The 24941-nt window shown below is 54.5% G+C and overlaps 3 protein-coding genes across 17 annotated transcripts in view; 2 read left to right on the plus strand and 1 right to left on the minus strand.

Moving 5' to 3' along the window:
* The first annotated feature begins 1691 nt into the window (after positions 1 to 1691).
* ACY1 (aminoacylase 1) lies at positions 1692 to 6685 on the plus strand. The gene is made up of 15 exons (XM_059939792.1): positions 1692 to 1871; positions 2282 to 2402; positions 3075 to 3139; positions 3230 to 3334; positions 3691 to 3785; positions 4066 to 4142; positions 4228 to 4317; positions 4425 to 4481; positions 4825 to 4898; positions 4984 to 5033; positions 5154 to 5298; positions 5401 to 5469; positions 6075 to 6154; positions 6277 to 6337; positions 6420 to 6685. Exons 2-15 carry the CDS (start codon positions 2309 to 2311, stop codon positions 6582 to 6584), a joined length of 1227 nt encoding a protein of 408 aa, XP_059795775.1. The 5' UTR covers positions 1692 to 1871; positions 2282 to 2308; the 3' UTR covers positions 6585 to 6685.
* A 680-nt stretch (positions 6686 to 7365) lies between these two features.
* Positions 7366 to 9595, minus strand: RPL29 (ribosomal protein L29). Of its 2 annotated transcripts, none has more exons than XM_059939808.1 (4): positions 9497 to 9595; positions 9034 to 9144; positions 8650 to 8714; positions 7366 to 7850 (listed from the first exon to the last, which is right to left on the minus strand). In XM_059939808.1, exons 2-4 carry the CDS (start codon positions 9068 to 9070, stop codon positions 7485 to 7487), a joined length of 468 nt encoding a protein of 155 aa, XP_059795791.1. In that variant the 5' UTR covers positions 9071 to 9144; positions 9497 to 9595; the 3' UTR covers positions 7366 to 7484. The 2 variants fall into 2 exon arrangements, with proteins under 2 accessions (XP_059795791.1, XP_059795792.1); XM_059939809.1 differs by having other exon boundaries at positions 9034 to 9078; positions 9497 to 9554.
* The window catches only part of LOC132375057 (uncharacterized), a 74273-nt gene continuing 58898 nt past the window's right edge, over positions 9567 to 24941 (plus strand). For 2 of the 14 annotated variants that reach the window (XR_009505885.1, XR_009505882.1), the window contains exons 1-2: positions 9567 to 9694; positions 22395 to 22485. Coding sequence is in view for 2 of the 14 variants with exons in the window: in XM_059939806.1 (XP_059795789.1) it covers positions 9655 to 9694 (40 nt within the window). In the remaining 12 variants the exon portion in view is untranslated. Of the gene's footprint in view, positions 9695 to 18336; positions 18438 to 19666; positions 19798 to 22394; positions 22486 to 24941 lie in introns of all 14 variants that reach the window. The other 12 variants (XM_059939806.1, XM_059939805.1, XR_009505872.1 and 9 more) reach the window with 9 other exon arrangements.

Here is a 24941-nt window from a genome sequence, read left to right on the forward strand (position 1 = left end):
AATGACCACTGGGATTGGTGGGAAATCCAGGGTCTAGCGGCTGAGTTGAGTGAGTCAGGAATAGAGGACCTATGGCTGAAGGGAGCAAGATTTGTAAAGGTGGGGTGGAGAATGTGGTTTAACAAGTAACACAGTATTGGGGAGAGGGAAATTTCCCCCTCTACCCCTCTTGAGTTCTTGGCTGGACTAACAATAAAATTGACACAAAACAGATTAATAGGAGAAAAAGAAATTTTAATCATGTGCAAGGAGGTCTCATAGAAATGGGACCTAAGAAGTGGCCAGAGCAGGCAGCTTTTATACTTTTTAGACAAAGAATAAATTTGTGAGGACTTGACAGGACAAAGAAGCATATTTTGGATGCTCAATTAGTAGAGAATCTAAACAGAGTGGGCTTGGGGGTAGTAAATTAAAGAATTAACAAGGTTTGTTTATACAGACTTCTCAGCCTGAATTCCCTATCTCCGGAAATCAGGGTGTCCTACCTCCAGATGCAGGGAGTGTACCTTTTGCATAGAGATTTATTTCTTGTTTTCAGGGAGACAGAAAGGAGGGTCAGAATGTCTCTCTTGCATTGGACATTTCTCAAGTGACTTTAATTCAAAATAATCAGCATGCCACTGAGGCACATGCCACAAGCACCAAGCCTGCTTGCCCCTGGGAATCTGTGGGTCAGCAGACTGACTTAAACCTCACGACGGTTGGATGGACCCTACCCGACCCTGCCAGCCTGCCTCCTCTGTGCCCAGAGGTTGAAGTCTTCAACCCCACCCCACCCCAAGCTGATTCAGCCCCTGGAACAGAAAGCAGAACTGGCTGAGAGTACAAAGGACAGCCGGACACACAAATGGGCAGCTACAACTGTGTGCAGCCTGTGGGTGGCCAGTGGGACACCTGTGCCTCTTTATCTTCCCTCTCCAGTGGCTGCAGAAGAGCCAGGGAGGCTGGCACAGGGTCAGCCAAGAAGATGCCACACGTATGCTTTTGTGCAGTTTCCCACCTCTCATTCTGTCATACAGCATCACGATTACATCCTCTCATCGTGCCATCCTCTGTCACACCCAACCACCATCTCACACTCACATTGTCATACACACAGTCACCCACTGATACACAGATTTGCCTACACAGTGGTGCGATCACACATGCGCCCATCCGTTCATTTATCCTTCATTCCTGGCACGCTGTCCGTCTGTTCTGTGCCCTGCCAGGGACGGAATCCTGCGGGTACATGGACCAGCCTCTTGGAGCTCACAGATATTAACCAATAACCTCTCCACACAGGGAGCATTGAGGCAGTCAGGGAGGCCGCCCCTGAGGAGCTGAGGCGTGAGGAGGGGAGAAGTCCAAGACTCGCGGGAGGGGGTGGTGGAGCAGGCCGGGGCCAGACCCAGCAGGACTTTTCAAAGCTGTACTCTGAGAGCGAGGCGGCGCTCAAGAGGGCAGCTGCTACGTTTCCGGTCAGTGCCCGCCTTCCTCCCTGCTGGCCCAATCGGGAGGTTGCAGGAGGTGGGGCCCGCTGCCCAGGGCCAAGGGCGGGGCCTGCGGGGGCGGGGCCAGCCTGTAGCTCGCAGTCGGCCGCAGGGCGGAGCCGGCGGCGGAGGCAGCTTCCCCGGGGCGGGCGCCTGAATTCCTCATGTAAGTGGCGGAGGCTGGAACCACTGGCTGGCGGAGACGCCCACGCTCGCTGGGCCTTAGAGATTGGGACGGCCCTGATTTGCAGTCTTCGGTCCCGCCCTGCGAGGTCCGGCCACGTGGTGGGCGGACCGCGGCAGTTCTGATCCGGAGACCTCGCAGGACCCGGAGTCCCGCCCACAGTCCAGGGCGGACGCCGAGAGGGGAGCGCGGGCCCAAGACCAGCAGAGAGCGAGGTGGGGGGCCGTGGAGAGGGGTAGAGGGATCTGGGGCTCCCTGACCTGAAATCCGGGCAACTGGGAGAATTTTTTTGAGGAGGGCGGGGGGAGTCAATGTCTGGGTTCAAACGTGGCTCAGCTACTTTCTAGGTGTCTCTGAATCTCTCTTAGCTTTTTCCTCTGTAATGCGGGCTTTCAGAGGCACGAACTTCATGGGGCTCCTTGGGGGATTAAATAAGGAAATGTGTTGAAAGTGGCCAGCACAGTGCCTGAAACAGAATGGGGGCTCTGTAACTGGGGGCTCCGAAACAAGGTGTTTTCTCCCTGCGGGGCGGCCGGGGAACCGCCCTGGGGAGGGACTGCGTGTAAATGGAGCCCACCAGCCCCAGCGGCGGCGAGGGGTAGGTAGCCACTCGCTTTGCCCCTAGCTCACCACGGCAGGGCAGCGCCGCGCCATGGCCAGCAAGCGTCGTGAGGGCGAGCACCCATCCGTGACGCTCTTCCGTCAGTACCTGCGCATCCGCACCGTCCAGCCCGAGCCCGACTACGGTGAGAACGCGGCGGTTCCAGGAGGACCTGTGGTGGGGCATCAGGGGCGGGGACTGTGCTCTAAACCAGGCGCCAACCCCTGTCACCCAGCTGAGCCTAATCTGCTGCCTCAAATGGCGCCTCCATTCCTCTAAGCCATTCCCTAGGTCAGCAGATGGCTCAGCATCCCCTCCAGGCTGTGCTGCTCCAAAAGTTACAACTGGCAGTTAAATAGGGAACAACTTCACCTCACTCTCCAGCACTTGGGCTTGGGGAAGGGAAGAAGAGGCCCCCGGAAGCCTACTGGGGCTGAACAAAGGCCACAGCCCTTTGGGGAATCAGGCTTGGTGGCTGGGAACTGTGTACCTGGGTCCAATCCAAATCCCTGCTCTGTGATTTACCAGCTGGGAGACGGTGGGTGAGCCTCATGTCTCTGCGCCAGTTTCCCCATCTTTAAGGAAGGTAACACTGACACCTGCTTCTCACTCTGGACTTCCCACCTGGCCTTCCACAAAGGGTCACTGGCCAAAAATGTCTTCTTCCTTGGGGACAGAGATGGAAATGTCTCTGACGGATGTGGAATTGTGTTGAGGCAGGGGTCTGCTCCCTTCTCTGGATGTACCCCCAGTTCTGCCTGGGCCCATGGGAGGTGGGGGGAGGCAGAAGCAGCAGCAAGGCTCTCTGTGTCCCCAGGGGCTGCCGTGGCCTTCCTTGAGGAGAGAGCCTGCCAACTGGGCCTGGGCTGTCAGAAAGTGGAGGTGAGCCTGTGGCCCTGCATGGGTAGGGGAGGTGGGCCTGGGGCAGCTCCTCACCGTGCACTGACGACCCCTCCTCCTGGCCCTCTCCAGGTGGCAGCTGGCCGTGTGGTGACTGTGCTGACCTGGCCAGGCACCAACCCCAGACTCTCTTCCCTCTTGCTCAACTCCCACACCGATGTGGTGCCTGTCTTCAAGGTGCGGGGGGTGTAGGGAGTGGAACAGCCCTTGGGGACAAAGATGGTACAGATCCCCCATTCGACTGCAGGGAGCCCACGATGCTGGTCCTGGCACTGATTCGACCTCATAGAGGATTACTCCACTCAATCAAGCAGCCTTTGCCCAGTAGCCATTCCATGCCAGGGGTGGGGTAGGCGAGAGGGGGGTGGTGGAGGTGGGAGGCAGAGATGAGGGATGGCTGTCAGCTGCCCTCTTCAGCCCTACGTGGGCTCCTAGGGCACCTGCTCCCTGGGCAGGGCCACAGTTGAGCAGAGCGGATTAACGACTACATTTGGTGCTTGGGTCCCTCTTCCTGCCCCTGTCCCTGCCCCCAGGAACATTGGAGTCATGACCCCTTTGAAGCCTTCAAGGATGCTGACGGCTACATCTATGGCAGGGGCGCCCAGGACATGAAGTGTGTCAGCATCCAGTGAGTGTCCTTCATTCCCAGTTTCCCCACTGGCCCGTTGGATTGACCCAGGACCCAGGTGTGATTGGAGAACATCAAGGCCAAGGAACATCTTGACCCCTTACCTTGGGCGGGAATTCCTGCTATGACCATTGCATGGATGGGGAGACAGGGACAGAGACTTTCTGGAGTCACCTGCTAGGCTGTGGCAGAGCAGGGCCCAAGGCTGCAGCCTGCCTGCTCAAGCATCTGATGGCTCCCCACCCCAGCACCTGGCTTACACCCTCTCACCGCCCCTCAGGTACCTGGAGGCTGTGAGGAGGCTGAAGGCTGAGGGCCACCATTTCCCCAGAACCATCCACATGACCTTTGTGCCAGGTAGGAGTGGCTTGAGGAGAGGCACCTTCAGGGGTGGGGAGAGTGTTGGGGCACCCCCTATCTCACATTCCTGCTGCTTTTACAGATGAGGAGATCGGGGGTCACCAAGGCATGGAGCTGTTTGTGAAGCGGCCCGAGTTCCAGGCCCTGAGGGCTGGCTTCGCCCTGGATGAGGGTGAGCAGGGTGGCAGGACACTGAGTGGCCAGCAGGGGATAGGGAGGCTGCTAGTGGGGGCTGGGCCGCTCCACCCTCTCAGGCCTGGCCAACCTTTTCCTCCTCAGGCCTGGCCAACCCCACTGACGCCTTCACTGTCTTTTACAGTGAGCGGAGCCCCTGGTGTGAGTATGCACTTGGACGTTGGGGGTCACTGTGCAGATGGGAGACTGGGCCAGAAGGGGCAGGGGGCCGCCAAGGGTTCCACAGCAAGTTGGGGCCTGAGTAGGCCTTGAACCCAGGGCCTCTGCCTCCCAGTCCCTTCCTACCTGGGCATCTCTTTCCTGAGCTTCTGAAGGGAGGCCCTAACCACAGGCAGAAACCAGCTCTACACTGTGCATTCTGAGGCGGACAGAGACCTGGCAGAGGAGCCTGGAATGAGGGGAAGACCCCGGGCCCATCCCAGGGCTGGTTGCTTTTCCAGCCTCTCCCATACTGAAGACACCCCCTTCCCCCTGCCTCTCCCAGGGGTGCAGGTCACAAGCACCGGGAAGCCAGGCCACGGCTCACGATTCATTGAGGACACAGCAGCAGAGAAGCTGGTGTGTGGCGTATGGGGAGGGAGTTTGGGAGTTCCCAAGGCTCTGTCCCGGGGCCACTCTCACATCTAACCTCACGCTCTCCTAGCACAAGGTTGTGAGCTCCATCCTGGCTTTTCGGGAGAAGGAGAGGCAGAGGTGAGGTAGCCTGGGAAAGGGCACGGGGCTCTGGGAGGCTACGCAGGAGAGGAGTGGGGCTGAGCCCTCTTTTTATCTGTTCTTCCCCCTTGCTGCTGCTGCCCCTGCCCCCCACCACAGGCTGCAGTCAGACCCTCAACTGAAGCAGGGGGCCGTAACCTCCGTGAACCTGACTAAGCTAGAGGGCGGTGTAGCCTATAATGTGGTACCTGCCACTATGAGCGCCAGCTTTGACTTCCGCGTGGCACCAGATGTGGACCTGAAGGTGCCATCTCCACCTGGGTTTGGAGGAGGGAGCCTGGGTCCTCAGCCCTGTCCTAGAGGCTCAGGGAGAGCCTGAGGGGTCAGCTCATCTCCCTTCTCACAGGCTTTCGAGGAGCAGCTGCAGGGCTGGTGCCAGGCAGCTGGCCAAGGGGTCACCTTCGAGTTTGCTCAGGTGTGGACTGGGGAACCTACAACAGGGGAGTTGTAGGAGCTGGGGAGGCTGGGCTTGCCACATGTGTCATTGTAGGAGTGTACATTTGGTGTGCCTGCATACTTCCTGGCTTTAGCTGTGCGAGACATGTTTTGTTCACCAACAAGCGTTAGTTCTGTAGGCCACTGTTGGGTGCTGGGGAATACTAGGGAGTGAAATTAGACAAGTTTTTGCCCTCATAGTCCTTACACAATGAAGGGAGGAATAGACATGAATCAAAAAATTATGTATTACTTTTATATAAGTACGAACACATGTGGTCCAGGAAAGGGTGGGACCTCAACTGTGAACCTGTAATTGGAGTATCTGACCAGTATGAGAGGTCTGGGAGTGCCATCTTGAGGAAGGGGCACTTGGGAAGGATCTGAGGATGGACAGGAAGTGGAGGGCAGAGAAGATCCCAGGCCTGTGACCTTTGAGAGACTGAAAGAGGGCCTGTTGCTGGACTGGCCAGCTGGATGTCTGGGTAGGTGGGTGTGTGCCCCACGCCAGGCACAGCCTACCCTATGAAGAATAGGGCAAGATGCCCAGGCCTTGTCCTGATCCTGCCATCCTTCTCCCCACAGAAATGGACAGAGCCCCGAGTGACATCTACTGATGATTCAGACCCCTGGTGGGCAGCTTTTAGTGGGGTCTGCAAGGACATGTGAGCACACTGGCCAGCCCCCCTCTCCCCTTCCCTCCCTCCCACCTCCCTTTGCTTCTTCAACCCTTCCCTTGCCCTTTCCCCTCTCTGCCTCCACATTCACCAGGTTCTTGCCTCTGCAGGAACCTCACCCTGGAGCCAGAGATCTTCCCCGCTGCCACAGACAGCCGCTATCTTCGTGCGGTGAGCTGCTTGCAGTAGGGTGGGCAGTGGAGTGGTCCTGGGTGCTGGCCTTCCCCCTAATGGCTCCTGTCGCCCCCTGCAGGTGGGGGTCCCAGCTCTGGGCTTCTCACCCATGAACCACACACCCGTGCTGCTCCACGACCACGATGAACGGCTGCATGAGGCCGTGTTCCTCCACGGGATCGACATATACACTCGGCTGCTACCTGCCCTGGCCAGCGTGCCCACCCTGCCCAGTGAAAGCTGAGCCCTGCGCTCTCCAGCCTCCACCCCTGACCAGTGCCAAGGACCCTTCTTCCCTCCTGCCCAACAATAAAGTCTGTGTGGACAGGGACCACTTCTGAAGTATTAACAGCAAGGATGTTCATGGAGCAGGGTTTCAAAGATAATAGTAACACCTACTTCAGAGATGAGGGTTCATACACCATGGGTTGCACCTGTTGCCCCAGCATAATAACAACTCTGAGCCTCCCCAGTGCCCAAAGTTGGACTACAAATGAAGATCTAGTGTGACCAGGAACAGTGCTTCACTGGCTGCTCTGAGGGCTAAGACTCTGCTGGTGAAGCAGTTGATCCACGGGGCAAAGAATACAGCACAGTCATGCAAGTAAGGCAGTGCCACCACTGCTTGGCCTCCCAGGAGCCCTAGAACTTGGGGGACTGTACAACTCAGAGCAGTGAATGCTGGCCAGGCACGCTAGGAACCTAGAACTCCTCAGGCCAGAGTGCAGAATTCTTCTGGGTCCTCCCCTTTCTTCTGGGTAAGCTTTAAGACCTGACAGGGATGTTTGGGGTTTTTCTCTGTCCTCACCAGCCTGCCCAGTCCAGCAAGCTATGTGCCCCAGTGTCCCTAAGGCACCCAACCACTCATTTACTAGGTCCCCTTCTGGCACTCCAAGGCCCTATTTCCCGACTCCCACCCACACCCTGCCATCCAAGGACGGCTAAACTCTTCTCCCACACAAAATGTAGGTACCGACTCCACCTGAACCCTACTTTCAGCCCTGGGATCACAGACACAGGCTGACTGACAGATCCTGCCTCAGGTTTATTTGTACAAATATCACAGGAGGACACCAGCCCCATGCAGACAGCAGCCCAGGGGTCACACCAGTCCTTCTGTCCTCACATTGGCAGATAAAGGTCTCTACTCTGGAGCCTTTGTGGGGGCCTGGGCACCTTTGGGAGCCGGAGCTGGAGCCGCAGCTGCACCTGCAGCCTTGGCCTTGGTTTGAGCCTTGGCCTGGGACTTTGGCCGGCAGAGCCTGAGACCCTTGGCGATGCGGGCACGAGCACGTTTCCCGAGCTTGGGGTGAGCAATGTAGGCAAGTCGACTGAGCTTGCGGCTGCCGCCTGTTGGGATCCTGGGCTTGACCTCCTTGGGCTTTACGGGAGCCTTGATAGCCTCAGCACGTGCACTTACGGCCTTGGCATTGTTGGCCTGCATCTTCTTCAGGCCCTTCTTGTTGTGCTTCTTGGCAAAACGCATGTTCCTCAGGAACTTGGGGTCCACCTGGAAGACAAAAAATGTACAGGTGGCTGTAAGTGCAGCATGTAGGAGCCCTCAAGTCACCCATGGTGCCCCTCTCCATAGCAGCACCCAGGAGACCATCAGGCTCCAGCTGAGGCCTACTGGGAGCTGAGACAGCATCAAGTCAACCTTAAATGCAGAAATATCTGACCCTTGGAGCCCAATAGAGCTCAGACAGGAAGAACAAATTCCTACAGCAGGATTTTGGTTGAGTTTTTCCTGAAACCCCCTCATGGACACCCCACCCCCTCCCCCTTAAAAGGTGCCAAATACTAAGGTTAGCACAACAGATTCACAGCAAACAAGGCAGAATAAGAGAATGGAGGGAAGGGGGCGGGGAGAGACCAACAGTACAGTGGAGTAGCGAAGTGGAGACAAGACTCAGTTCTGCTCAGACCCTACAGCCTCAGCCTTCTTGGCTAATCCTTAGAACTCCCTAGCATAGGAAGGGAAGCTGCCCCCTCCATGCCTGGCACTGCATCAGATCAAGGTCATATGGGTGGTCAAAGTGGAACGGAAGGCTCACAAGGTACCGGGTACACAGGCAAGACCACCCCTTCCCTTGAAAAGCTCTGGGTGAGCAAGGGAGATGATCAGACAAACTGCTCTCAGGAGGCAGGTTACACCTCGGGCCAGTAAAGGCCAAGTAAAGCTTTATTACAGGTCTGGCACAGCATGAAGTCCAGGCAAAACGAAGGACAGTTAAGCTACATGAAAGACCCTGACCATGCAACTGGAGCCAAACACACACACTTTTTTGTGATTCGGCGCACACACTCACCCCCTTAAGAGATTCATATCGTTGTGATCGGGGTTTTTTGATGCCATTTCTGTGCCATTTTCGGGCTGTGGGGAAAAAAGGAATTAGACCAAAAAAGAGATTTCCTCTAAAAAGACCACCATTACAGCTGGCAAGCCCAGGAGAACCATAATTTCTCCTTACTTGGGATCCATTTAAGAAACCCCTTACCACTGAATGCAAAGCACTGTGGGTTATATCAAGGGGATCCCTGGCTTCTAAATCTACAGCCCCATAGGTAATGCTGGCTGAAAGTAAAATCAGCCCCAGGCCCACTGTAGGAATGTGCCTCCTTTCCCTGCCCAGTATCCCTAATCTTTGCCAGGGTCTGGGGCATTAGATGAAGGCTGGGCCAGGGGAACTTACACTGGTTGTGCGTGGTGTGGTTCTTGGACTTGGCCATGTCTGCAACTGGAGGACGAGAGTGGAGATCAGAGCTGGGGGCTCGCGGGGCCGGGCCTACCTCTTCGCCCTTATCTAGAAGAACGTGCGGCCAGAAACCTGAATGAGCCTTCAGCACAGATGCCTTGCATCTGCGCCCTCCACCAGCCTGGATTCATTCTGCACGACCCGACGCCAGTCTCCCCCTCCCAAACTCAGGTAATGGTGCCTCGAAACCAACCCCCCAGCCGCAAGGCTGCGCTCTCCCCCCAAATCCGAATTCTCCCCCTCCCATCCATCCCTTGAGAACCCACGAGCACCGTCCCCGCCTCGCGGCTTCCGTTCCCCACAGCCAGGGAGCCGGTCTCCCCGTCCTCCCTAAGGCCACGCGCCCCGCCGCCGTCCGGGAGTCACGGATGGCTCCGGATACCGCGCGGCTAGCACTCACCGGGGCCCGCAGATCCCGAAACGCCTGGGACCGGAAGAGAAAGAGGAACGCCGTGGTGCAGCACGGGAAATAGGCTTGTCGCGGCAGGAAGGGACTACTGGAAAAGCTTCCCCCAGCGCCGTGAAGATAGGTTCCTAAGTCCGGAGGACACAAGCCAGATGGGAAGGTGGTGCTACGAGCCTGGCCTCGCTCTTTCAGGTTTTACCGACCCCCCCCCCTCCTTTCTCCTCATATTCCTCCCGACTTGGGTCCCAGGTCTCGTTAAAGGCCATGAAAGCGAAGGGAGCCCTTGAGAAATACATGTTAGGCAGGGGGTGACAGGAGATTTGTGTTCCTAAAAATGTACCTCTGGCTACTGCGCGGAGAATGGACTGTAGCGGGCAGAGGAGGGAGAGCCGTGAGGAGTCTGGTGCAGGATGGGACAGGATGGTGCCTGGAGCTGAGTGGGGGCACGGGGGATGGATAGGAGTGGATAAGGAAAGAGGGTAGACTGGGCTTGGGATGCAGAAGATTGGGGAGAGGAAGAAGGCCTGTGTAGCCCCTAAGTTTTTGGCTTGAACAAGTGCGTGAAGATGGTGCTTTTTACAGAAATGGGGAAGATTGGGGGAGGGACAAGGGTCTTGTTGCTTTATTTTGAGGGGGCCAGTGATCCAGATGTTTCTTTTTATTTTTTTAAGATTTTTTTTTGATGTGGACCATTTTTAAAGTCTTTATTGAATTTGTTACAATATCTTTTATGTTTTGGTTATTTGGTCACAAGGCATGGTGGGATCTTAGCTCCCCCACCAGGGATGGAACCTGCACCCCCCTCCAGCCCCCCCACCCCCCCCCCCGCATGGGAAGGCGAAGTCTTAACATCAGGGAAGTCTCCAGATGTTTCTTTTTAGATGCATTAAATGTGATATGCCTGTTGTCACCCAAAATAAGTAAATGTTGCCTCTTAATAACTCTGTTGCCTTCTCCACCTCTTACCCCTATAGTTCATTTCCACACAGCAGTGGGGCCTGAGGGCACTTTTTAAGATACAAATCAGATCTTGTCACTTAAAGTCTGCAAGGACTTCCCCTTGCATTAGAGATAAACTCTTTACCTCCCCTAATCTTGGCAATGCTCTCCTTATCATTCACTTTTCTCCACACCCATGGACTTCTTTCTTTCCTGCCAAGCACAAATACCTGTTCCTGCTTCAGGGCCTTTACACTTGCTATCCCCTCCACCTGGACCACCTTTTCCCAGCTCTTTGGATAGTATGCTTGCTTGGAGAAGCCTCCCTAGCCTGCCCTATCTAAAACAGAGACCCTCTGCCCCATCTCCCCAGTTACTCTGCATCCTCTCATCCTGTTTGCTTCCTTCATAGAACTTTCCCAGGCTCTAACTACGTTTTCTGTTTACTTGTGTATGTGTTCATTGGTTCAAGCACCAAGAGTTCAGAACTGGTTTGGTCACCTTCATTTTCCCATTGCCTGACACAGCACTTGATGTAGAACAGGAACTTGAGAAACACCTACTGAATGGACGTTCCTTGGCAGGCAGGTTCATGGACTGACCGAAGCATTTTGCAGAGAGTTGGGGAGTGAAAGGGAAAGGAGGATGTGGAGGCAGGACACACAGGTGACTCCTTACTGAAGCATTCCTGAGGAGAGGGAGAGAAATCTGGCAGGTGTGAGTTAGGAGAATGAAGAGCAGGCTCAGATGCTCAAGGGGTGACCTAGTGCCAACAAAGAAACAGTTGAGGCCAGAAAGAAAGGTGTCTCTGTAGGAGCAAAGTCCTTGAAGGGTGCTGAGAACAGGTGGAGGAGCTGGTAGGCAGAGGTGGGGACTGTAGGAGGTGGGCGTGGCACGAGGCCCCAGGGTATGGGACAGGTGGTGCTGGAAGTTTGGACAAAGAGGAGAAGGCTATTTGTTCTGGGGGGTTTTTTTGGCCATGCCACATGGCTTGTGGGATCTTAGTTCCCTGATCAGGGATTGAACCCACACCCTCAGCAGTGAAAGCACAGAGTTCTAACCACTGGACCACCAGCGAATTCCCAGGGGAGAAGGTTTGACTGCCACACCTTGAGAAAGGGAAGCAAATGATAGGGGTCGGCAAAAAAGGCTGTGACAGCTTTAAAGAAACCAGGCTGCCCCATTGTGTGGCCTTCCAACTAAGCAGTAGCTCTCACAGCTCCTAAAAAGTGAGCAATGACATGTGCTGAGGACTTGGTGTTACCAGGTTGTTTTGACAGTGGCAGAGTAAGCAACGAGCAGAGAGCCATAGTCCGACAGGGAGGCAGATTCACAGATGATGGCCATACAGTACTCTTGGAGCTGCTGTAGGGATAGGCCCAGGGTGAAATCCCAGCTGTCAGGCAAGGGAGGAGGCAGTGACAAGAATGAGGAGCTTTGGCTGTGACCTGAGGGGACCATTTGGGGGGCTAAAGGGAACCATGATCTGGAGCCATTGGCCTGCCATGCTTTTCTTTCTTTTCTTCTTTTAATTAATTAATTTATTTATTTATTTTTGGCTGCATTGGGTCTTCGTTGCTGCGCGCGGGTTTTCTCTAGTTGTGGCGAGCGGGGGCTACTCTTCATTGCTGTGTACGGGCTTCTCAGGGCTTCTCATTGCGGTGGCTTCTCTTGTTGCGGAGCACAAGTTCTAGGCGTGTGGGCTTCAGTAGTTGTGGCTCGTGGGCTCTAGAGCGCAGGCTCAGTAGTTGTGGTGCACGGGCTTAGTTGCTCCGTGGCATGTGGGATCTTCCTGGACCAGGGCTTGAACCCATGTCCCCTGCGTTGGCAGGCGGATTCTTAACCACTGAGGCACCAGGGAAGTCCTGCCATGCTTTTCAAAGTGGGAAAGATGGTAGGGCCAGCCATATGTATAAAGAGATAGTTTTCCTACCTTCCTTCCTTTCTTTCTTTCTCTCTCCTTCTGTCCTTTCTCCCTTCCTTTCTTCCTTCCTTCCTCCCTCTTTCTTCCTCCCTTCCTTCCTTTCTTCCTCTTTCTCTCTTTCTTTCTTCCCTCCCTCTCCTCTCTCCTCCTCCTTTTCACTCTCTTTTGCTCCCCTCCCAATCTCTCTCTCTTTTTCTCTTCATAAATGTGTAAAGAGCTTATACAAGCTCTTCTGTAACTTGATTTTATTCATTCAGTAGTAACTCATGGACATCTTTCCCTTTTCATGAAAATCTTTTGTAATCCTATTTTATTTTACACATTTAAAAATCTTATTCTGAGGAGATGTCAGTAAACATCACCAGATGTCAAAGGAGTTTCTAACACAAAAAAGATGAAGAACTCAGCCCTTCCTCCAGGGTTTCCTCCAGCCCTTCCTCCTCACCCTCTTTGTGTCAGCAGTTCTTGCCCCATATCTGTCTGTGCAGAGGCCTGGGTCCACTTGCTGACCTCTGTGGCATAGCCTTGGGCAGAACTACTACCTGGACTCAGCAGAACGTCTGTCACCCAGGCTCCTTGTAAATGCCTTGGGCACAAGACACAGAGAGATGTGAGGCCTCGGTGACCAGACAGACCTTGGACTGGGCGGGGCTGGATGTGATCCGCCTGAGCCATGTGGCCTGCAGTGGTATTGTCTTGTCCAGGCCTTGTCCAGAGCTACAGCCCGAGTAGGATCCACTGGGGCTTACTCATTGAAATTATAGGGTCAGAGACATCTGGGGTAATTTTTTTCTGTGCCTGGCACAGTGCCAGGTACATGTGGGGACCTGATAAATGTTTGAGGAATTAAATGTACATACTTCACCAATCCAGGCAGATGGCAGAATCAGGAGGCAAGAGGTCAGTCGGCCTGGAGGGATTTCACAGAGACAAAAGTCAGCTTTTCTACTTGGTCCAGATCTCTGCTCTCTAAGCCTCAGTTCTGAGTGTAACCTGCAGATGAAAATAGTAATTGTCTTGTGGGGTTAAACCGGATAATTTTTTTTTAATTGAAGTATAATTGATTTACAATCTTGTGTTAATTTCTCATGTACAGCAAAGTGATTCATATATATATTCTTTTTCATATTCTTCATATGGTTAATTACAGGAAATTGAATATAGTTCCTTGTGCTATATTGTAGAACCCTGTTGTTTATCTATTTTATATATAGTAGTTTGTATCCACTAATCCCAAACTCCTAATTTATCCCTCCCCCACCCTTTCCCCTTTGGTAACCATAAGCTTGCTTTCTGTGTCTGTGAGTCTGTTTCTGTTTCATAAATAAGCTCATTTGTGTCATATTTTAGATTTCATATATAAGTGATATCATAGGTGATTTCTCTTTATGACTTGCTTCACTTAGGATGATAATCTCTAGGTCCATCTATATTGCTACAAATTGCATTATTTCATTCTTTTTATGGCTGAGTAGTATTCCACTGTGTGTATTCCATATATATGCGCATGCACACACACACACACACACATGTGCGTGCACACACACACACACACACACACACCACATCTTCTTCATCCATTCATCTGTCGATGGACATTTAGGTTGCTTCCATGTCTTAGCTATTGTAAATAGTGCTGCTATGAACACTCGGGTGCATGTATCTTTTTGAATTAGAGTTTTCTCCAGATATATGCCCAGGAGTAGGATTGCTGGGTCATATGGTAACTATATTTTTCGTTTTTTAAGGAACCTCCATACTGTTTTCTATAGTGGCTGTACCAATTTACATTCCCACCAACAGTGCAGAAGGGTTCCTTTTTCTCCACATCCTTTCCCGCATTTATTATTTGTAGACTTTTTGGTTATGGCCATTCTGACCAGTGTGAGGTGATACGTCATGGTTTTGATTTTCATTTCTCTAATAGTTGGCAATGTTGAGCATCTTTTCATATGCCTGTTGGCATCTGTATGTCTTTTTTGGAGAAATGTCTATTTAGGTCTTCTGCCCTTTTTTGATTGGGTTGTTTTATTTTGCTTTGTTTGATATTGAGTTGTATGAACTGTGTGTATATTTTGGAAATTAATCCCTTGTCAGTTGCATTGTTTGCAAATATTTTCTCCCAGTCCGTAGGTTGTCTTTTCATTTTGTTTATGGTTTCCTTTGCTGTGCAAAAGTTTATGTTTGATTAGGTCCCATTTGTTTATTTTTGCTTTTATTTCTATTGCCTTGGGAGACCGACCTAATAAAACATTGCTGCAATTTATGTCAGAGAATATTTTGCCTATGTTCCTTTCTAGGAGTTTTATGGTATCATGTTTTATATTTAAGTCTTTAAGCCATTTGGAGTTTATTTTTGTGCATAGTATGAGGGTGTGTTCTAACTTCATTCATTTACATGAGGTGTCCCACTTTCCCACCACCACTTGCTGAAGAGACTGTCTTTTCTCCATCGCATATTCTTGTCCTCTTTGTTGAAGATTAATTGATCATAGGTGTATGGGTTTATTTCTGGGCTCTCTATTCTGTTCCATTGATCCATATATCTATTTTTGTGCCGATACCACTCTGTTTTGATTACTGTAGCTTTGTAGTATTGTCTGAGGTCTGGAAGGGTTATGCCTTCAGCTTTGTTCTTTTTCCTCAGGATTGCTTTGGCAATTCTCAGTGTTGTATGGTTCCATGTACATTTTAGGATTATTTGTTCTTGTTCTGTGGAAAATGGCACGGGAAATATGATAGGGATCACATTAAATCTGTAGATTGCTTTGGGTAGTGTGGCTGCTTTAACAATATTAATTTTTCCAGTCCAAGAGCATGGGATATCTCTCCATTTCTTTGAATCATCTTCAATTTCCTTTGTCAGGTAAACCGGATAGTTTGAGTAAAGCACTGAACACTGTGCTGAGTATACATTAGGTGTTCAATCATTGTTCGTCCCAGCCATGCTGTTCCCCACAAGGGCTCTGGGGAGGCAGAAATGGCTTAGGGGAAATGTCAGTGTCAAGTGAATGCTAAAAATGAGCACAGGATCCAAAGAAGGGCCAGGATGGAATGACATGACAGTCCTTAGGGGTGCTGGTTCCCCTCAGTCCTGAAGTTCCAGAGGACAGGGACTACCAGTATGCCCAGATAGGAGCGACCAGAGTGACTTATCAGAAGCAGGATGTTTTACCTGTGGGAGAGAAGACTGGGGGTCAGAGAGGAGGCCCCTAAGCACCGGGTAAAGTTTTGGATCTACTTAGAAATTCCTGTGAGAGGCCACTTGGTTCTTGTGGCCCCAGAGGGCAGAGCTATGACTGAGGGAGGCAAATACCATGGGCAAGGGTCATTTTTGCAATTAGATTTTCTTCCAAACCATGGGCTGCTCCCAGAGGTAGTAAGCTCTCAGCTACGAGGAATTCCTGGGGATGGAGGTTGAAATATGGGATGGAGGGTTGGAAAATACAACTCTCAAGTTCACTTTCCTCCAGAAATCTGGGATTCGAAGCTCCTGGGAGAAGGAAAGGTGGTGGGCAGCTTGCAATGCCAGGCTGGGGTCCAGGATCTGTCGGGAAGAGAGAAGACAGGTCCCGCAGAGGCTTGGGGGTGCAGAGCATTCCTCCAGTCACTGGGGACACCTTCATAGCCCCAGGCCACTGATTTTCCCTCTGGGGGGCTCCTGGCCCAGAAGTGATGTGTCTCCACTGGGGAATGTGAGCCTGTCGTCCACATGGGGGCAGCACAGGACCGCAGATGGAGTGGGGCCACTGCAGGCCGCCTGGAGCTCCCCTCCTTTGGGAAGAAGTCCTTTGAGCCTCCCAGACCTCTCACACCCCTGCTTCTGGTACCCATTTCCCACCCCCCACAAGCCCCTGTCTGCCCATTCTTGGCAGGTTCTCTGGGTAGGTTGAGTCTCCTCTGGCTTCAAGCTCCTGGTAGTGGTGGTATAGGGTGTCTTCCCCCAGAGAGGGAACAGGGCAGAGAAAGTGGAGCCTGTGGGTATCCCTGGGCACAGCCCCTGCTGGTCCACATCAGAGTTACTAGAGGCTATGTCTATTGGGGGTTAAAGGAACGGGTTTTTTTTTTTAATTAATTTATTTGATTTATTATTTTTTTGGCTGTGTTGGGTCTTCGTTGCTTCACACAGGCTTTCTCCAGTTGCGGAGAGCGGGGGCTACTCTTCGTTGCGGTGTGCGGGCTTCTCATTGTGGTGGCTTCTCTTGTTGCGGAGCACAGACTCTAGAGTGCAGGCTCAGTAGTTGCGGCGCACGGGCTCTAGAGCACAGCCTCAATATTTGTGGCGCACGGGCTTAGTTGTTCCGCGGCATGTGGGATCTTCCCGGATGAGGGATCGAACCCGTGTCCCCTGCATTGGCAGGTGGATTCTTAACCACTGCGCCACCACGGAAGCCCAAGGAACGGGTTTTGACATCAGACTGACTCGAGCTCAAATTCCTTCCTCCTTCCCTCCCTCTCTCCCTTCCTCCCTCCCTCCCTCCCTGCATCGGGTCTTAGTTGCTGCACATGGGATCTTAATTGAGGTACGCGGGATCTTTTGTTGTGGTGCACGGGCTCTTCATTGCGGCGCCGTGCTTCTCTCTAGTTGTGGCATGCGGGTTTTTCTTTCTCTAGTTGTGGCACGTGTACTCCAGGGTGCATGGGCTCTGTAGTTTGTGGCACGCGGGGTCTGTCATTGAGGTGCACAGGCTCAGTAGTTGTGGTGCGTGGGTTTAGTTGCCCTGTGGCGTGTGGGATCTTAGTTCCCTGACCAGGGATCGAACCCGCGTCCCCTGCGTTGGAAGGCGGATTCTTTACCACTGGACCACCAGGGAAGTCCCTCGGGTTCAAATTCTGACCACTGCTCACCAGTGGAGTGACTTCATCTCTCTGAGCCTCAGTCTCTGCACTTGTGACAGTGGAGGGAGAGATAGTGGAGGGAGTGCCGAGAAGGCAGGAAGCCTCCTGGGGCCTGGCTGAGCATTCCCGAGACCACACGGCAGCCTTGGGAGCTGGCAGGGTTCCCATCACCCTATTTCACAGATGGGGAGATGGAGTCCTTGGGCATGACTTGCTAGAGGTCCCACAGCCAAATGGAGAGCTACTGTGGTCCAGATGCCCCCCAGGACCAGAGGAGCATGGGATGGATGGTGTGTGCCCAGTGAGGTCATGGAGGAAGCCCTGTGACACTGACCGGTGACCTGGAAGAAGCCCTGGCCCCTATATGGCCAACAGATGCTCAGAGTGTGTGTGGGGGGGGTCCACTGTGCTGGCTCTGCCTCCACTCAGACCCACTGGGCCCTCCCAGAACACGGCTAGAAAGGAGGGGGTGTTGGTGGTGGTGACAGTGTCCCTGGGAGGAGGGCAGGCTCCTGCCAGTTTGGGGCGGGGCTGGGGTCTGTGGGCCTCAGGCAGGCAGGGACTGGCCAGGCTTGAAGGAGGGGACGCTCAGCAGTACAGAGGACTGACCTGCCAGGAAGAGAGGGATGGAGTAGGTGGATAGGAGAGGGGGCTGGACAGAGCAGGACTGCACCTCCAAGGGGCTCCCCCAACTCTCACCCCTGCCTCTCAGGTGAAAAAAGAGCATGTGAAAAAGAACAATGAAGGTGAGGATTGGGAGGGACCCCCTCTCTTCCCCCCAGCAGCCTCCAGTAGAGCCAGTAGTGTCACTGCCATGGCAACCACAGCCCCTCCAGCTCCCCTTTCTCCTTTAGCCCCATCCTGCCTGGATACCCCTATGGCCCATGTGTGCCTTCCTAGTCCAGGGAAAGAGAGGCTGGGGGTAGGGGAGGGCTCCTTTCTCAGCCCCCGTTATGGCCCAGGGGCTGGATCCCAGGACCACCCCTGCCTCAGGATCAGGTGGAAGATTCTTTAAGTGGGGGAGAGGGAAGGGTGTAGTAGCTTTTGCAATAATTATTCTGAATGAACAAGGCGGCTATCACCTCCCTAAGGTTTCAAACCCCCAACTCTCAAAGTCCCTATTCTCTCCCAGGACACAGAGGCTGCGACCCAGGAGCCCCTGGCAGAGTTGAGAAAACCAGCATTGGGGCAGGGGCCTTGAAGATCGTCTGGTTCCCGCCTCCAAGCCTATAGGTGGGGAAGCTGAGGTCTGGAGAGGAGCAGGGACTTGCCCAAAGCACACAGAGAGTATGTGGCAAAGTCAGGCAGGGAACCAGGGTGGTCAGACCAGGGGGGTTTGGGGCAGGCAATGAGGGCCAGGAGGGCTGTGTCCCACAGTAGGGGGGGGGGGGGCGGGTCTGGGGAAGGCTCTGGGCCTGCGCTTGCCTGCTCCTCATTTAGTGCTTCAGTAAACCCCCTCCCAGCCTCAGCGCATAATGGACTGAGTGAGGGAGGAGGCCTGGCCCTGTTTAGGGAGGAACAGGGGACCCCAAAAAGAGCAGAAAGGAGCTGGGGATCTGAGGAGGGGCACAGTCAGGAGAGCTAGGGACCCTAAAGGTCACATTGAGTGCCCCTGAGCAAGAAGGGCTTGTGGCCCTAGACAACAGGCTTTGGCCCAAGCACCGCCCTTTCTAAGCTGTGGGTGCCTGGGCAAATCACCCAGATTCCCAGGGTCTGCACATCACTCTCCTGCTGCCCCTGCCCCATGTAAAATGGGGTCAGCCACACAGGCTGGGGGGAGATTCTCCGTGATGGAGCAAACAAACAGAAAGGGTGATTCCTAGCTCCACTTAGGAGATCGGTGGATGGGCCCTGTGAGGCCCTGAGCTTGAAACCCTTATGTCTGCTGGGCCAGGGCTACTGCCACGATCACCTGGAGCATCTATTATGTGCAGAGCCTGAGGGGCTGGGACAGGAGGAAGCTGTGGGCACAGGACCCCAAGATGTAGAACAGAGAGGGGTCCATCTAGGCAGGAGCCTCTGGGGTTTGGAAGAGGGACTCTGCAGCCTTCCTGGGAGAGGAGGGATGCTGCTGGGGCTCAAAGGCAGGCCGTGTAAGGTCAGGGAGAGGTGGGAGGGGCTGAGCGGGCACAAGCTGGCATTTGCTCCCTATGACTCTCTGGCACCGCACCCCAGCTGATCAGGGCCTCCCTGAGCTGTCACTGCACCCCCAAAGCCCCAGAGGCCTGGCCCACAGTGGGTTTCCTCACCTTCTAGCACACAGTCCTAAGTTCAGGGCCTGGGCAGAACAGGGGCATCCTGCTAGGGCCGGGAGCCAGGAGCTGTGCATCAGCTGTTGCCAGTGCTCACCACACCCGCAGAGTGGCTTCTCTTGTTAATCCCATGTTGCTGATGAGGAAACAGAGGCCCAGAAAGGTAAAGTGTCTTGCCCAGGGTCACCCAGCTCCTTCTCCTCTGTCAAGGCCACTCCTGGAAGCTCTTCTGGGCTTGGATGCTGCCTGAGACGCACACTGATGACAGCTTGGGAAAAGGAGGGCCACGTCCTAGCTGAGGAGCGCGCCTCTGAGAGAGTGTGCTGTGGCATCCACGGCAGGTGGGAACCCCGTACAGCATTGTCAGTCCTTCCTGTGTCCCCCGACACCTGTTCATTAGTTGGTCGTCACATTCTAAGGCCTCACGGTCTGTCCACTGGTATAGGTTGGAGGGCATGACCCAGATGCTGCCTTGACACTTAGCAGCTGGGTGACCTTGAGCAAACACTCTGTCCTCCTGTGGCTCTGTGACCTCCCTTTGAGATGGGGATGAGGGCACCACCTACTACACTAGGGGTTGTGGGGAGGCTCCAGGGACCCTTTCGTGCCAAGTGCTTAAGGGGCCTGCCCACGGTCTCTGTTCCTCTTTTTTGTTTTTGTTTTGTTTTGCCACACCACGTGGCATGTGGGATCTTAGTTCCCCAACCAGGGATTGAAGGCGCACCCCCTGCAGTGGGAGCGTGGAGTCTTAACCACTGGACCTCCAGGGAAGTCCCTCTCTGTCCCATTTGATAGCCCCTCTGGGACAAGGCTTGAATCAGCCAGAAGGCCAGGCAGGTGATAAAGGGGTCCGTCCCTGCCCCCCAGATTCCCCTGGAAACACATAGGCTGCCCACCCCCAAGGCACCCCACCCAGAGGGGGATGGGAGAGTGGGGATGGCTCCCCGGATGCCCTCTTCACCACCCGCAGGGATGACGGGGATGGGGCCAGGAGGGGGCGGGCTGAGGACAGCTGCTGAGTGGTGGCAGTGAGGGGCATGTGGGGGACCCCGGCCACACCTAACAACCGGGCCCTAGCACGGGGAGCTCGCGGGTGAGAGGCCCAGGGTCCTCGCTCTGTCTCAGAGCTGGCCCGCCTACCTGGCACGAGCCCTCCAAGCGCTGGTTTTAATCGATCTTTTTTTGCAAGCAGCTCCTGGAGGTGCGGGGGCGGTTTCCCCTTGACTCGAGTCTCTAGGAGGATGCGGCTTGGCTAAAAATAACTCGAATTACTGTGCTCCCGCCCCGAGGCTGGAGGAGGGGCCCGGGGGGCTGTGGGGGTGGGAGCCCGGAGGGAATGTTGCAGCAGCAGTGAGGAGGGGGTTCCCTGAGAGGAGCTGGAGAAACGCGGGTGTTGGCAGGTGGGAAGGGGTGCAGGACATTCAAGGGAACGGTCCTTTCTCACCCACTTCTCTCCAGGGAGGCCAGTGCTTCTGGAGCAGAGCTGGGGGTGAAGGCTGGCCCTGATCCTGGCCCCGCACCATGGAGGGGGCCAGCCTTGCTGGGTGGTAGCAGTGGGCTCCTTCCAGCAGGAAGTCTGTGTTTGGAGGAGACCGCCCCCCTTCAGCTCAGCTCTGTTGAATGCAAGCAGTGGCAGCAGGGGGCGCAGATCTGGGCTCGTGGTCCACAACTCTCCTACCCTGCGGCCTGACACTGAGCCCCAAATCCTCATCCAAAAACTGGGTGCGACTGCAAAATTAAGCACCTGAGTCCTGGGCACTCCAAGGCCTCCCCTCCCAGCCCCACCTGCTCCATCTGTCTGGAGAGGCAGCATCAGGCTCCCTGTCACACCCTTGGTGCAGGGCTGAGACAGCCCATCGTGTGACCACCCCTCAGAGCAGGGTGGAGGCTGTGTCAGGGTCCGGGAGGCCCTAAGCCAGGCAGGATCGGGGGTCCTCCGCACAAAGGGGGGCTGGTCAAGGAGGGTGGGGACTCCAGGTGCCCATGGGATGGGGGAGGTAACGGTGGGGCCCAGACAGGAGGCTGGGGACAGGCTGCACGCTGGGCTGCTGGCCCTGGTGGCCTTCTGGTGCTGCCCTCCCTGCCATCCCCAGCTTCACACCACAGGGCTGAGACAGTGCGAGAAGGAGCGCAAGAGGCTCAGTGGCAGGGCATGGATCACGTGGTGGAGAGGGGACAGCATGGCTGTCCTTTGCACGCACACAGACCCCGCAGAGGCAGTGGGAAATGCACGGGAGGGGGGCCAATCAGCCCTGCAGCAGGGAATGCGCTGGGACATATGGGTCCCTGGGTAGGGGCCCTCCATGCGCCGTGCCTCAGCTTCCTCATCCTTAGGGGTGGCCATGGGATGCCTTGGAAAGCCCCTTAGATGGAGAGCAGAAGAAGCCGAAGCAGGAGTAGGGAAAAGGGCAACGGCAACGATGTCAGCTACCCCTGCCCACCACTGAGCACTCACGGGGCTCCCTGTAATGTTCTGTGAGGGCGGTCCTAAGATTACCCCCACTTTACACATGAGGAAACTGAGGCTCAGAAAGAAGTGACTCACCCAAGGTTGTAGAGCTTGTGCGAGATGAACTGGGCCTTTGAACCCAGGACCATCCGACTACATAGTCTGTTTCTCCATTTCATCTTGTTCTGAACATGGAGCCAGATGTACTTATGAGGTTGACTCAAGGTGGGGTGCACGGGTATTCATCCAGATATGAGATACACGGAGTCGCTTCAGCTGGACCCCTACCCAGACCTACCCATCCCCCGCCCCTCCAGGGTTGGCTCAGGTCACAGGGAGCCTCGTTCTGGGGCACCAGTGTGCCTGGGAAGTACCTGTGTGTGCAGGGGGGTGGGGGAGAAGAGGGGGTGTGTATTCTGCCGGGATGGGAACAAGACAAGTGATAACAATAATGATAATAAAATCCCCCCAAAATAATGATGTTTTTAGCAGCACTGTTCCTGAGGAGAAACTAAGAGCAACACAAACATCCAGTAACAGGAGAATTGAGAAATCAACCACAGCTCCCACAGCAGCAGGGGTGAGTCCTAAACCATAACGTAGAATGAAGAACACAAATTGCAAGAAACTACATTCAGTTCAAAGCCATTTTTATAAAGTCCCCCACCAGAGTAAAACTACACAATACTGTTTTAGGCATTCATATGTGTATGATAGAGCTCTTACAAAAGAGCAGAAGTGATAAACCAAGATTCTTGGTACGCTGCGGGAGGCAGGAGTTGGGTAGGGGTGGCACACACAGGGAGATTCCACCCATGAACGTCTGTTGCTGGCCCATGGGGTGCCAGGCGCTATTTGTGGTGCTGGGGGCGGGGCATGTGGGTACAAGCAAGACAGACGTGAACTCCAGGCCTCCTGGCGCTTAGAGTCTCACGAGACACACTTCCTTCCTATTCTTGTGCTGTGCAATAGGTCACCAGTGTCCATTATGTTATTATGTATTGTCACAGATATTCCTTTACATTAATCAAATACTATATTTAAAGAGAGAAATAAGGAATAAACACAAATGTAATTGACTTCCCCCTCAAAAAAATCCCACCCAAGTGGGTGAGCTCTGGAGGCTGAGCTCCTCTCCCTGCCTCCTCTCATTGATACTACATCACATTGATCCAGGAGTCCCAACCCCTGGACCCCATCCCCCCTACAATCTCCAGTCGCAGCTGAACGTCCCACAAGGTTATTCCCTCAGGCAAAGGTCAAATTGGCTTGGAGTGCAAGATTGGTAGACAGGGCTGGGTACTCAACCTCTGGGAGAGCCAGAGCCAGTTGGGGAGATAAAATGCAATGGAGGGAGATGCAGAGCCTGGGAAAGATCCCTCTTCTTTCTGGCCCAGGGCTCTGGCACGACATTAGTAGAGGTGGAGGGTGCAGAAGGTGGGAAGTAACAGGTCTGCTCTGTCTCAAGCTCTTCATCTTCACCTGGGGGGCTCAGTCTGCCATCCGTCTGTCCATCCATCCAGCCAACTATACACCATATAATGGACATTGGTGACCTACCACACAACACAAGAACAGGAACAAAATGTGCCTTGTGAGACTGTAAGCTGCATGAGGCCTGGGGTTGATGTCTGTCTGGCTTGTGCCTGCATCCCTGCCCCCCATCCCAGCTCCCCTGCACAGCCCTCCTGGGGTAGGGCCAGTCTAGCCACCCTCACCCGATGGCCTGGTACATGGTAGATACTTGCTGAGGTGTACCCGGCCTCACTGTCACTGCTTTCAGCAAAAGCAGAAAAGGATGCACCTCCAGGCCCTCACATGTACTGTTCCCTCTGCCTGGAACAGTGCACCCTCCAACCTGGCTCAGCCTAAAGGTCATCACCTCTGGGACGCCTTCCAGGACCACCCCAGCCAGGCCAAGTCCCTCTCTCCACACCTCCCCCAACACCATAGGCTGTATCATGGTCATGTTTTGTCTAGGTCCATCTCTCCTTCTGAGTGGGGGGACTCCAAGGTCAGGCCCAGGTCCCCCAGCATCCCCTGGGCTGGGCCAGGGCCCACAGGAGGGCTCTCGGCTTCATCTTCTCGGCCATTCTTACACCTGAATACAGTCTGGCATTTTTTCCCTGGAGGAGCCAGGCCCAAGGGGGAGGTCAGCCACTTCATCAGCCCCGGCACCTCTTGGACTCCACTTTCTAGGTCTTTGCCCCTCCCCCAGCAGTCCACCCATCTTCCACCCTGAGGGCTACCGGGGCTCCACACATCCATCTCTTCTCTTCTAGAGCTGCCCTCGGCAGGAGAGATAGTGGGTGGGAAGTGTCCAGGGCTGGAAAAATGGGGCTACAGGAAGATCCCTGAGAGAACCCTCCACCTCCAGCTCTCTATGTCCACAGCCTGTGAGGGATGCAGGGTGGGGGATGGGAGAGATGGCAGTGGCTGGTCATCAGTCCAAATCCAGGTCACTCCCAGCCTGCTCAGCAGCCGTTGATAATTAGGGGCCAGCAGGACATGGGCAGGTGGGTGGCAGGAGACCTAATTGTCTGATTTTTCAGGTAATTAACGGGAGGCTGTCTGGTCTGTCCCCGCGGGGCCCAGCATCCGCCACCCCATCCCCTGGGCAGCCCCAGCCGCCTAATGAGGCCAATTATTGAGTGGTGCCCGGGCCCTCATTAGTCACCTGGAAGGGTCATGTGGGAATGGCACCAGGGGCGGGGCTCAGCCAGCCATGGTGGAGGCTGGGCGCCCCCAGCGATCGGGATGCAGGATGTGCTGCCTGTAGGTCTCTGCAGATGCACACTGAGGGTAGCCCGCCCACACTTGGGACCTCACTTCTTGCCTCTGCTCTCAGGGCGGCAGCTTTAGGTCAAATCCTCCCCCTGCCATTTCCCAGCTGTGTGGCCTTGGGAGAGTCACTCCCCCTGTCCTACCCTCTGTTTCCTGAATCAGAGATGATGGATGTAAAATGCCTGGGGCACAGTGGGTTCCCAGTGCACAGGTGCTCACCTTCTCCCCACGGGGCCAACTCCTTTCCTTCAC

The sequence above is a fragment of the Balaenoptera ricei genome, chromosome 11 (assembly GCF_028023285.1).
Source record: "Balaenoptera ricei isolate mBalRic1 chromosome 11, mBalRic1.hap2, whole genome shotgun sequence".
Classification (NCBI taxonomy): domain Eukaryota; kingdom Metazoa; phylum Chordata; class Mammalia; order Artiodactyla; family Balaenopteridae; genus Balaenoptera; species Balaenoptera ricei.

What these genes read in the sequence shown, in the direction of transcription:
- RPL29 (XM_059939808.1), bottom strand. Translation starts at nt 9,070, where the DNA reads ATGGCCAAGTCCAAGAACCACACCACGCACAACCAGT. An exon ending in CCACACCACGCACAACCAGT is followed by an intron (nt 8,715 to 9,033) that starts GTAAGTTCCCCT and finishes TTTTCCCCACAG; the next exon opens with CCCGAAAATGGCACAGAAAT. An exon ending in GATATGAATCTCTTAAGGGG is followed by an intron (nt 7,851 to 8,649) that starts GTGAGTGTGTGC and finishes TTTGTCTTCCAG; the next exon opens with GTGGACCCCAAGTTCCTGAG.
- ACY1 (XM_059939792.1), top strand. Translation starts at nt 2,309, where the DNA reads ATGGCCAGCAAGCGTCGTGAGGGCGAGCACCCATCCGTGACGCTCTTC. An exon ending in TGGGCTGTCAGAAAGTGGAG is followed by an intron (nt 3,140 to 3,229) that starts GTGAGCCTGTGG and finishes GGCCCTCTCCAG; the next exon opens with GTGGCAGCTGGCCGTGTGGT. An exon ending in ACAGCCGCTATCTTCGTGCG is followed by an intron (nt 6,338 to 6,419) that starts GTGAGCTGCTTG and finishes CGCCCCCTGCAG; the next exon opens with GTGGGGGTCCCAGCTCTGGG.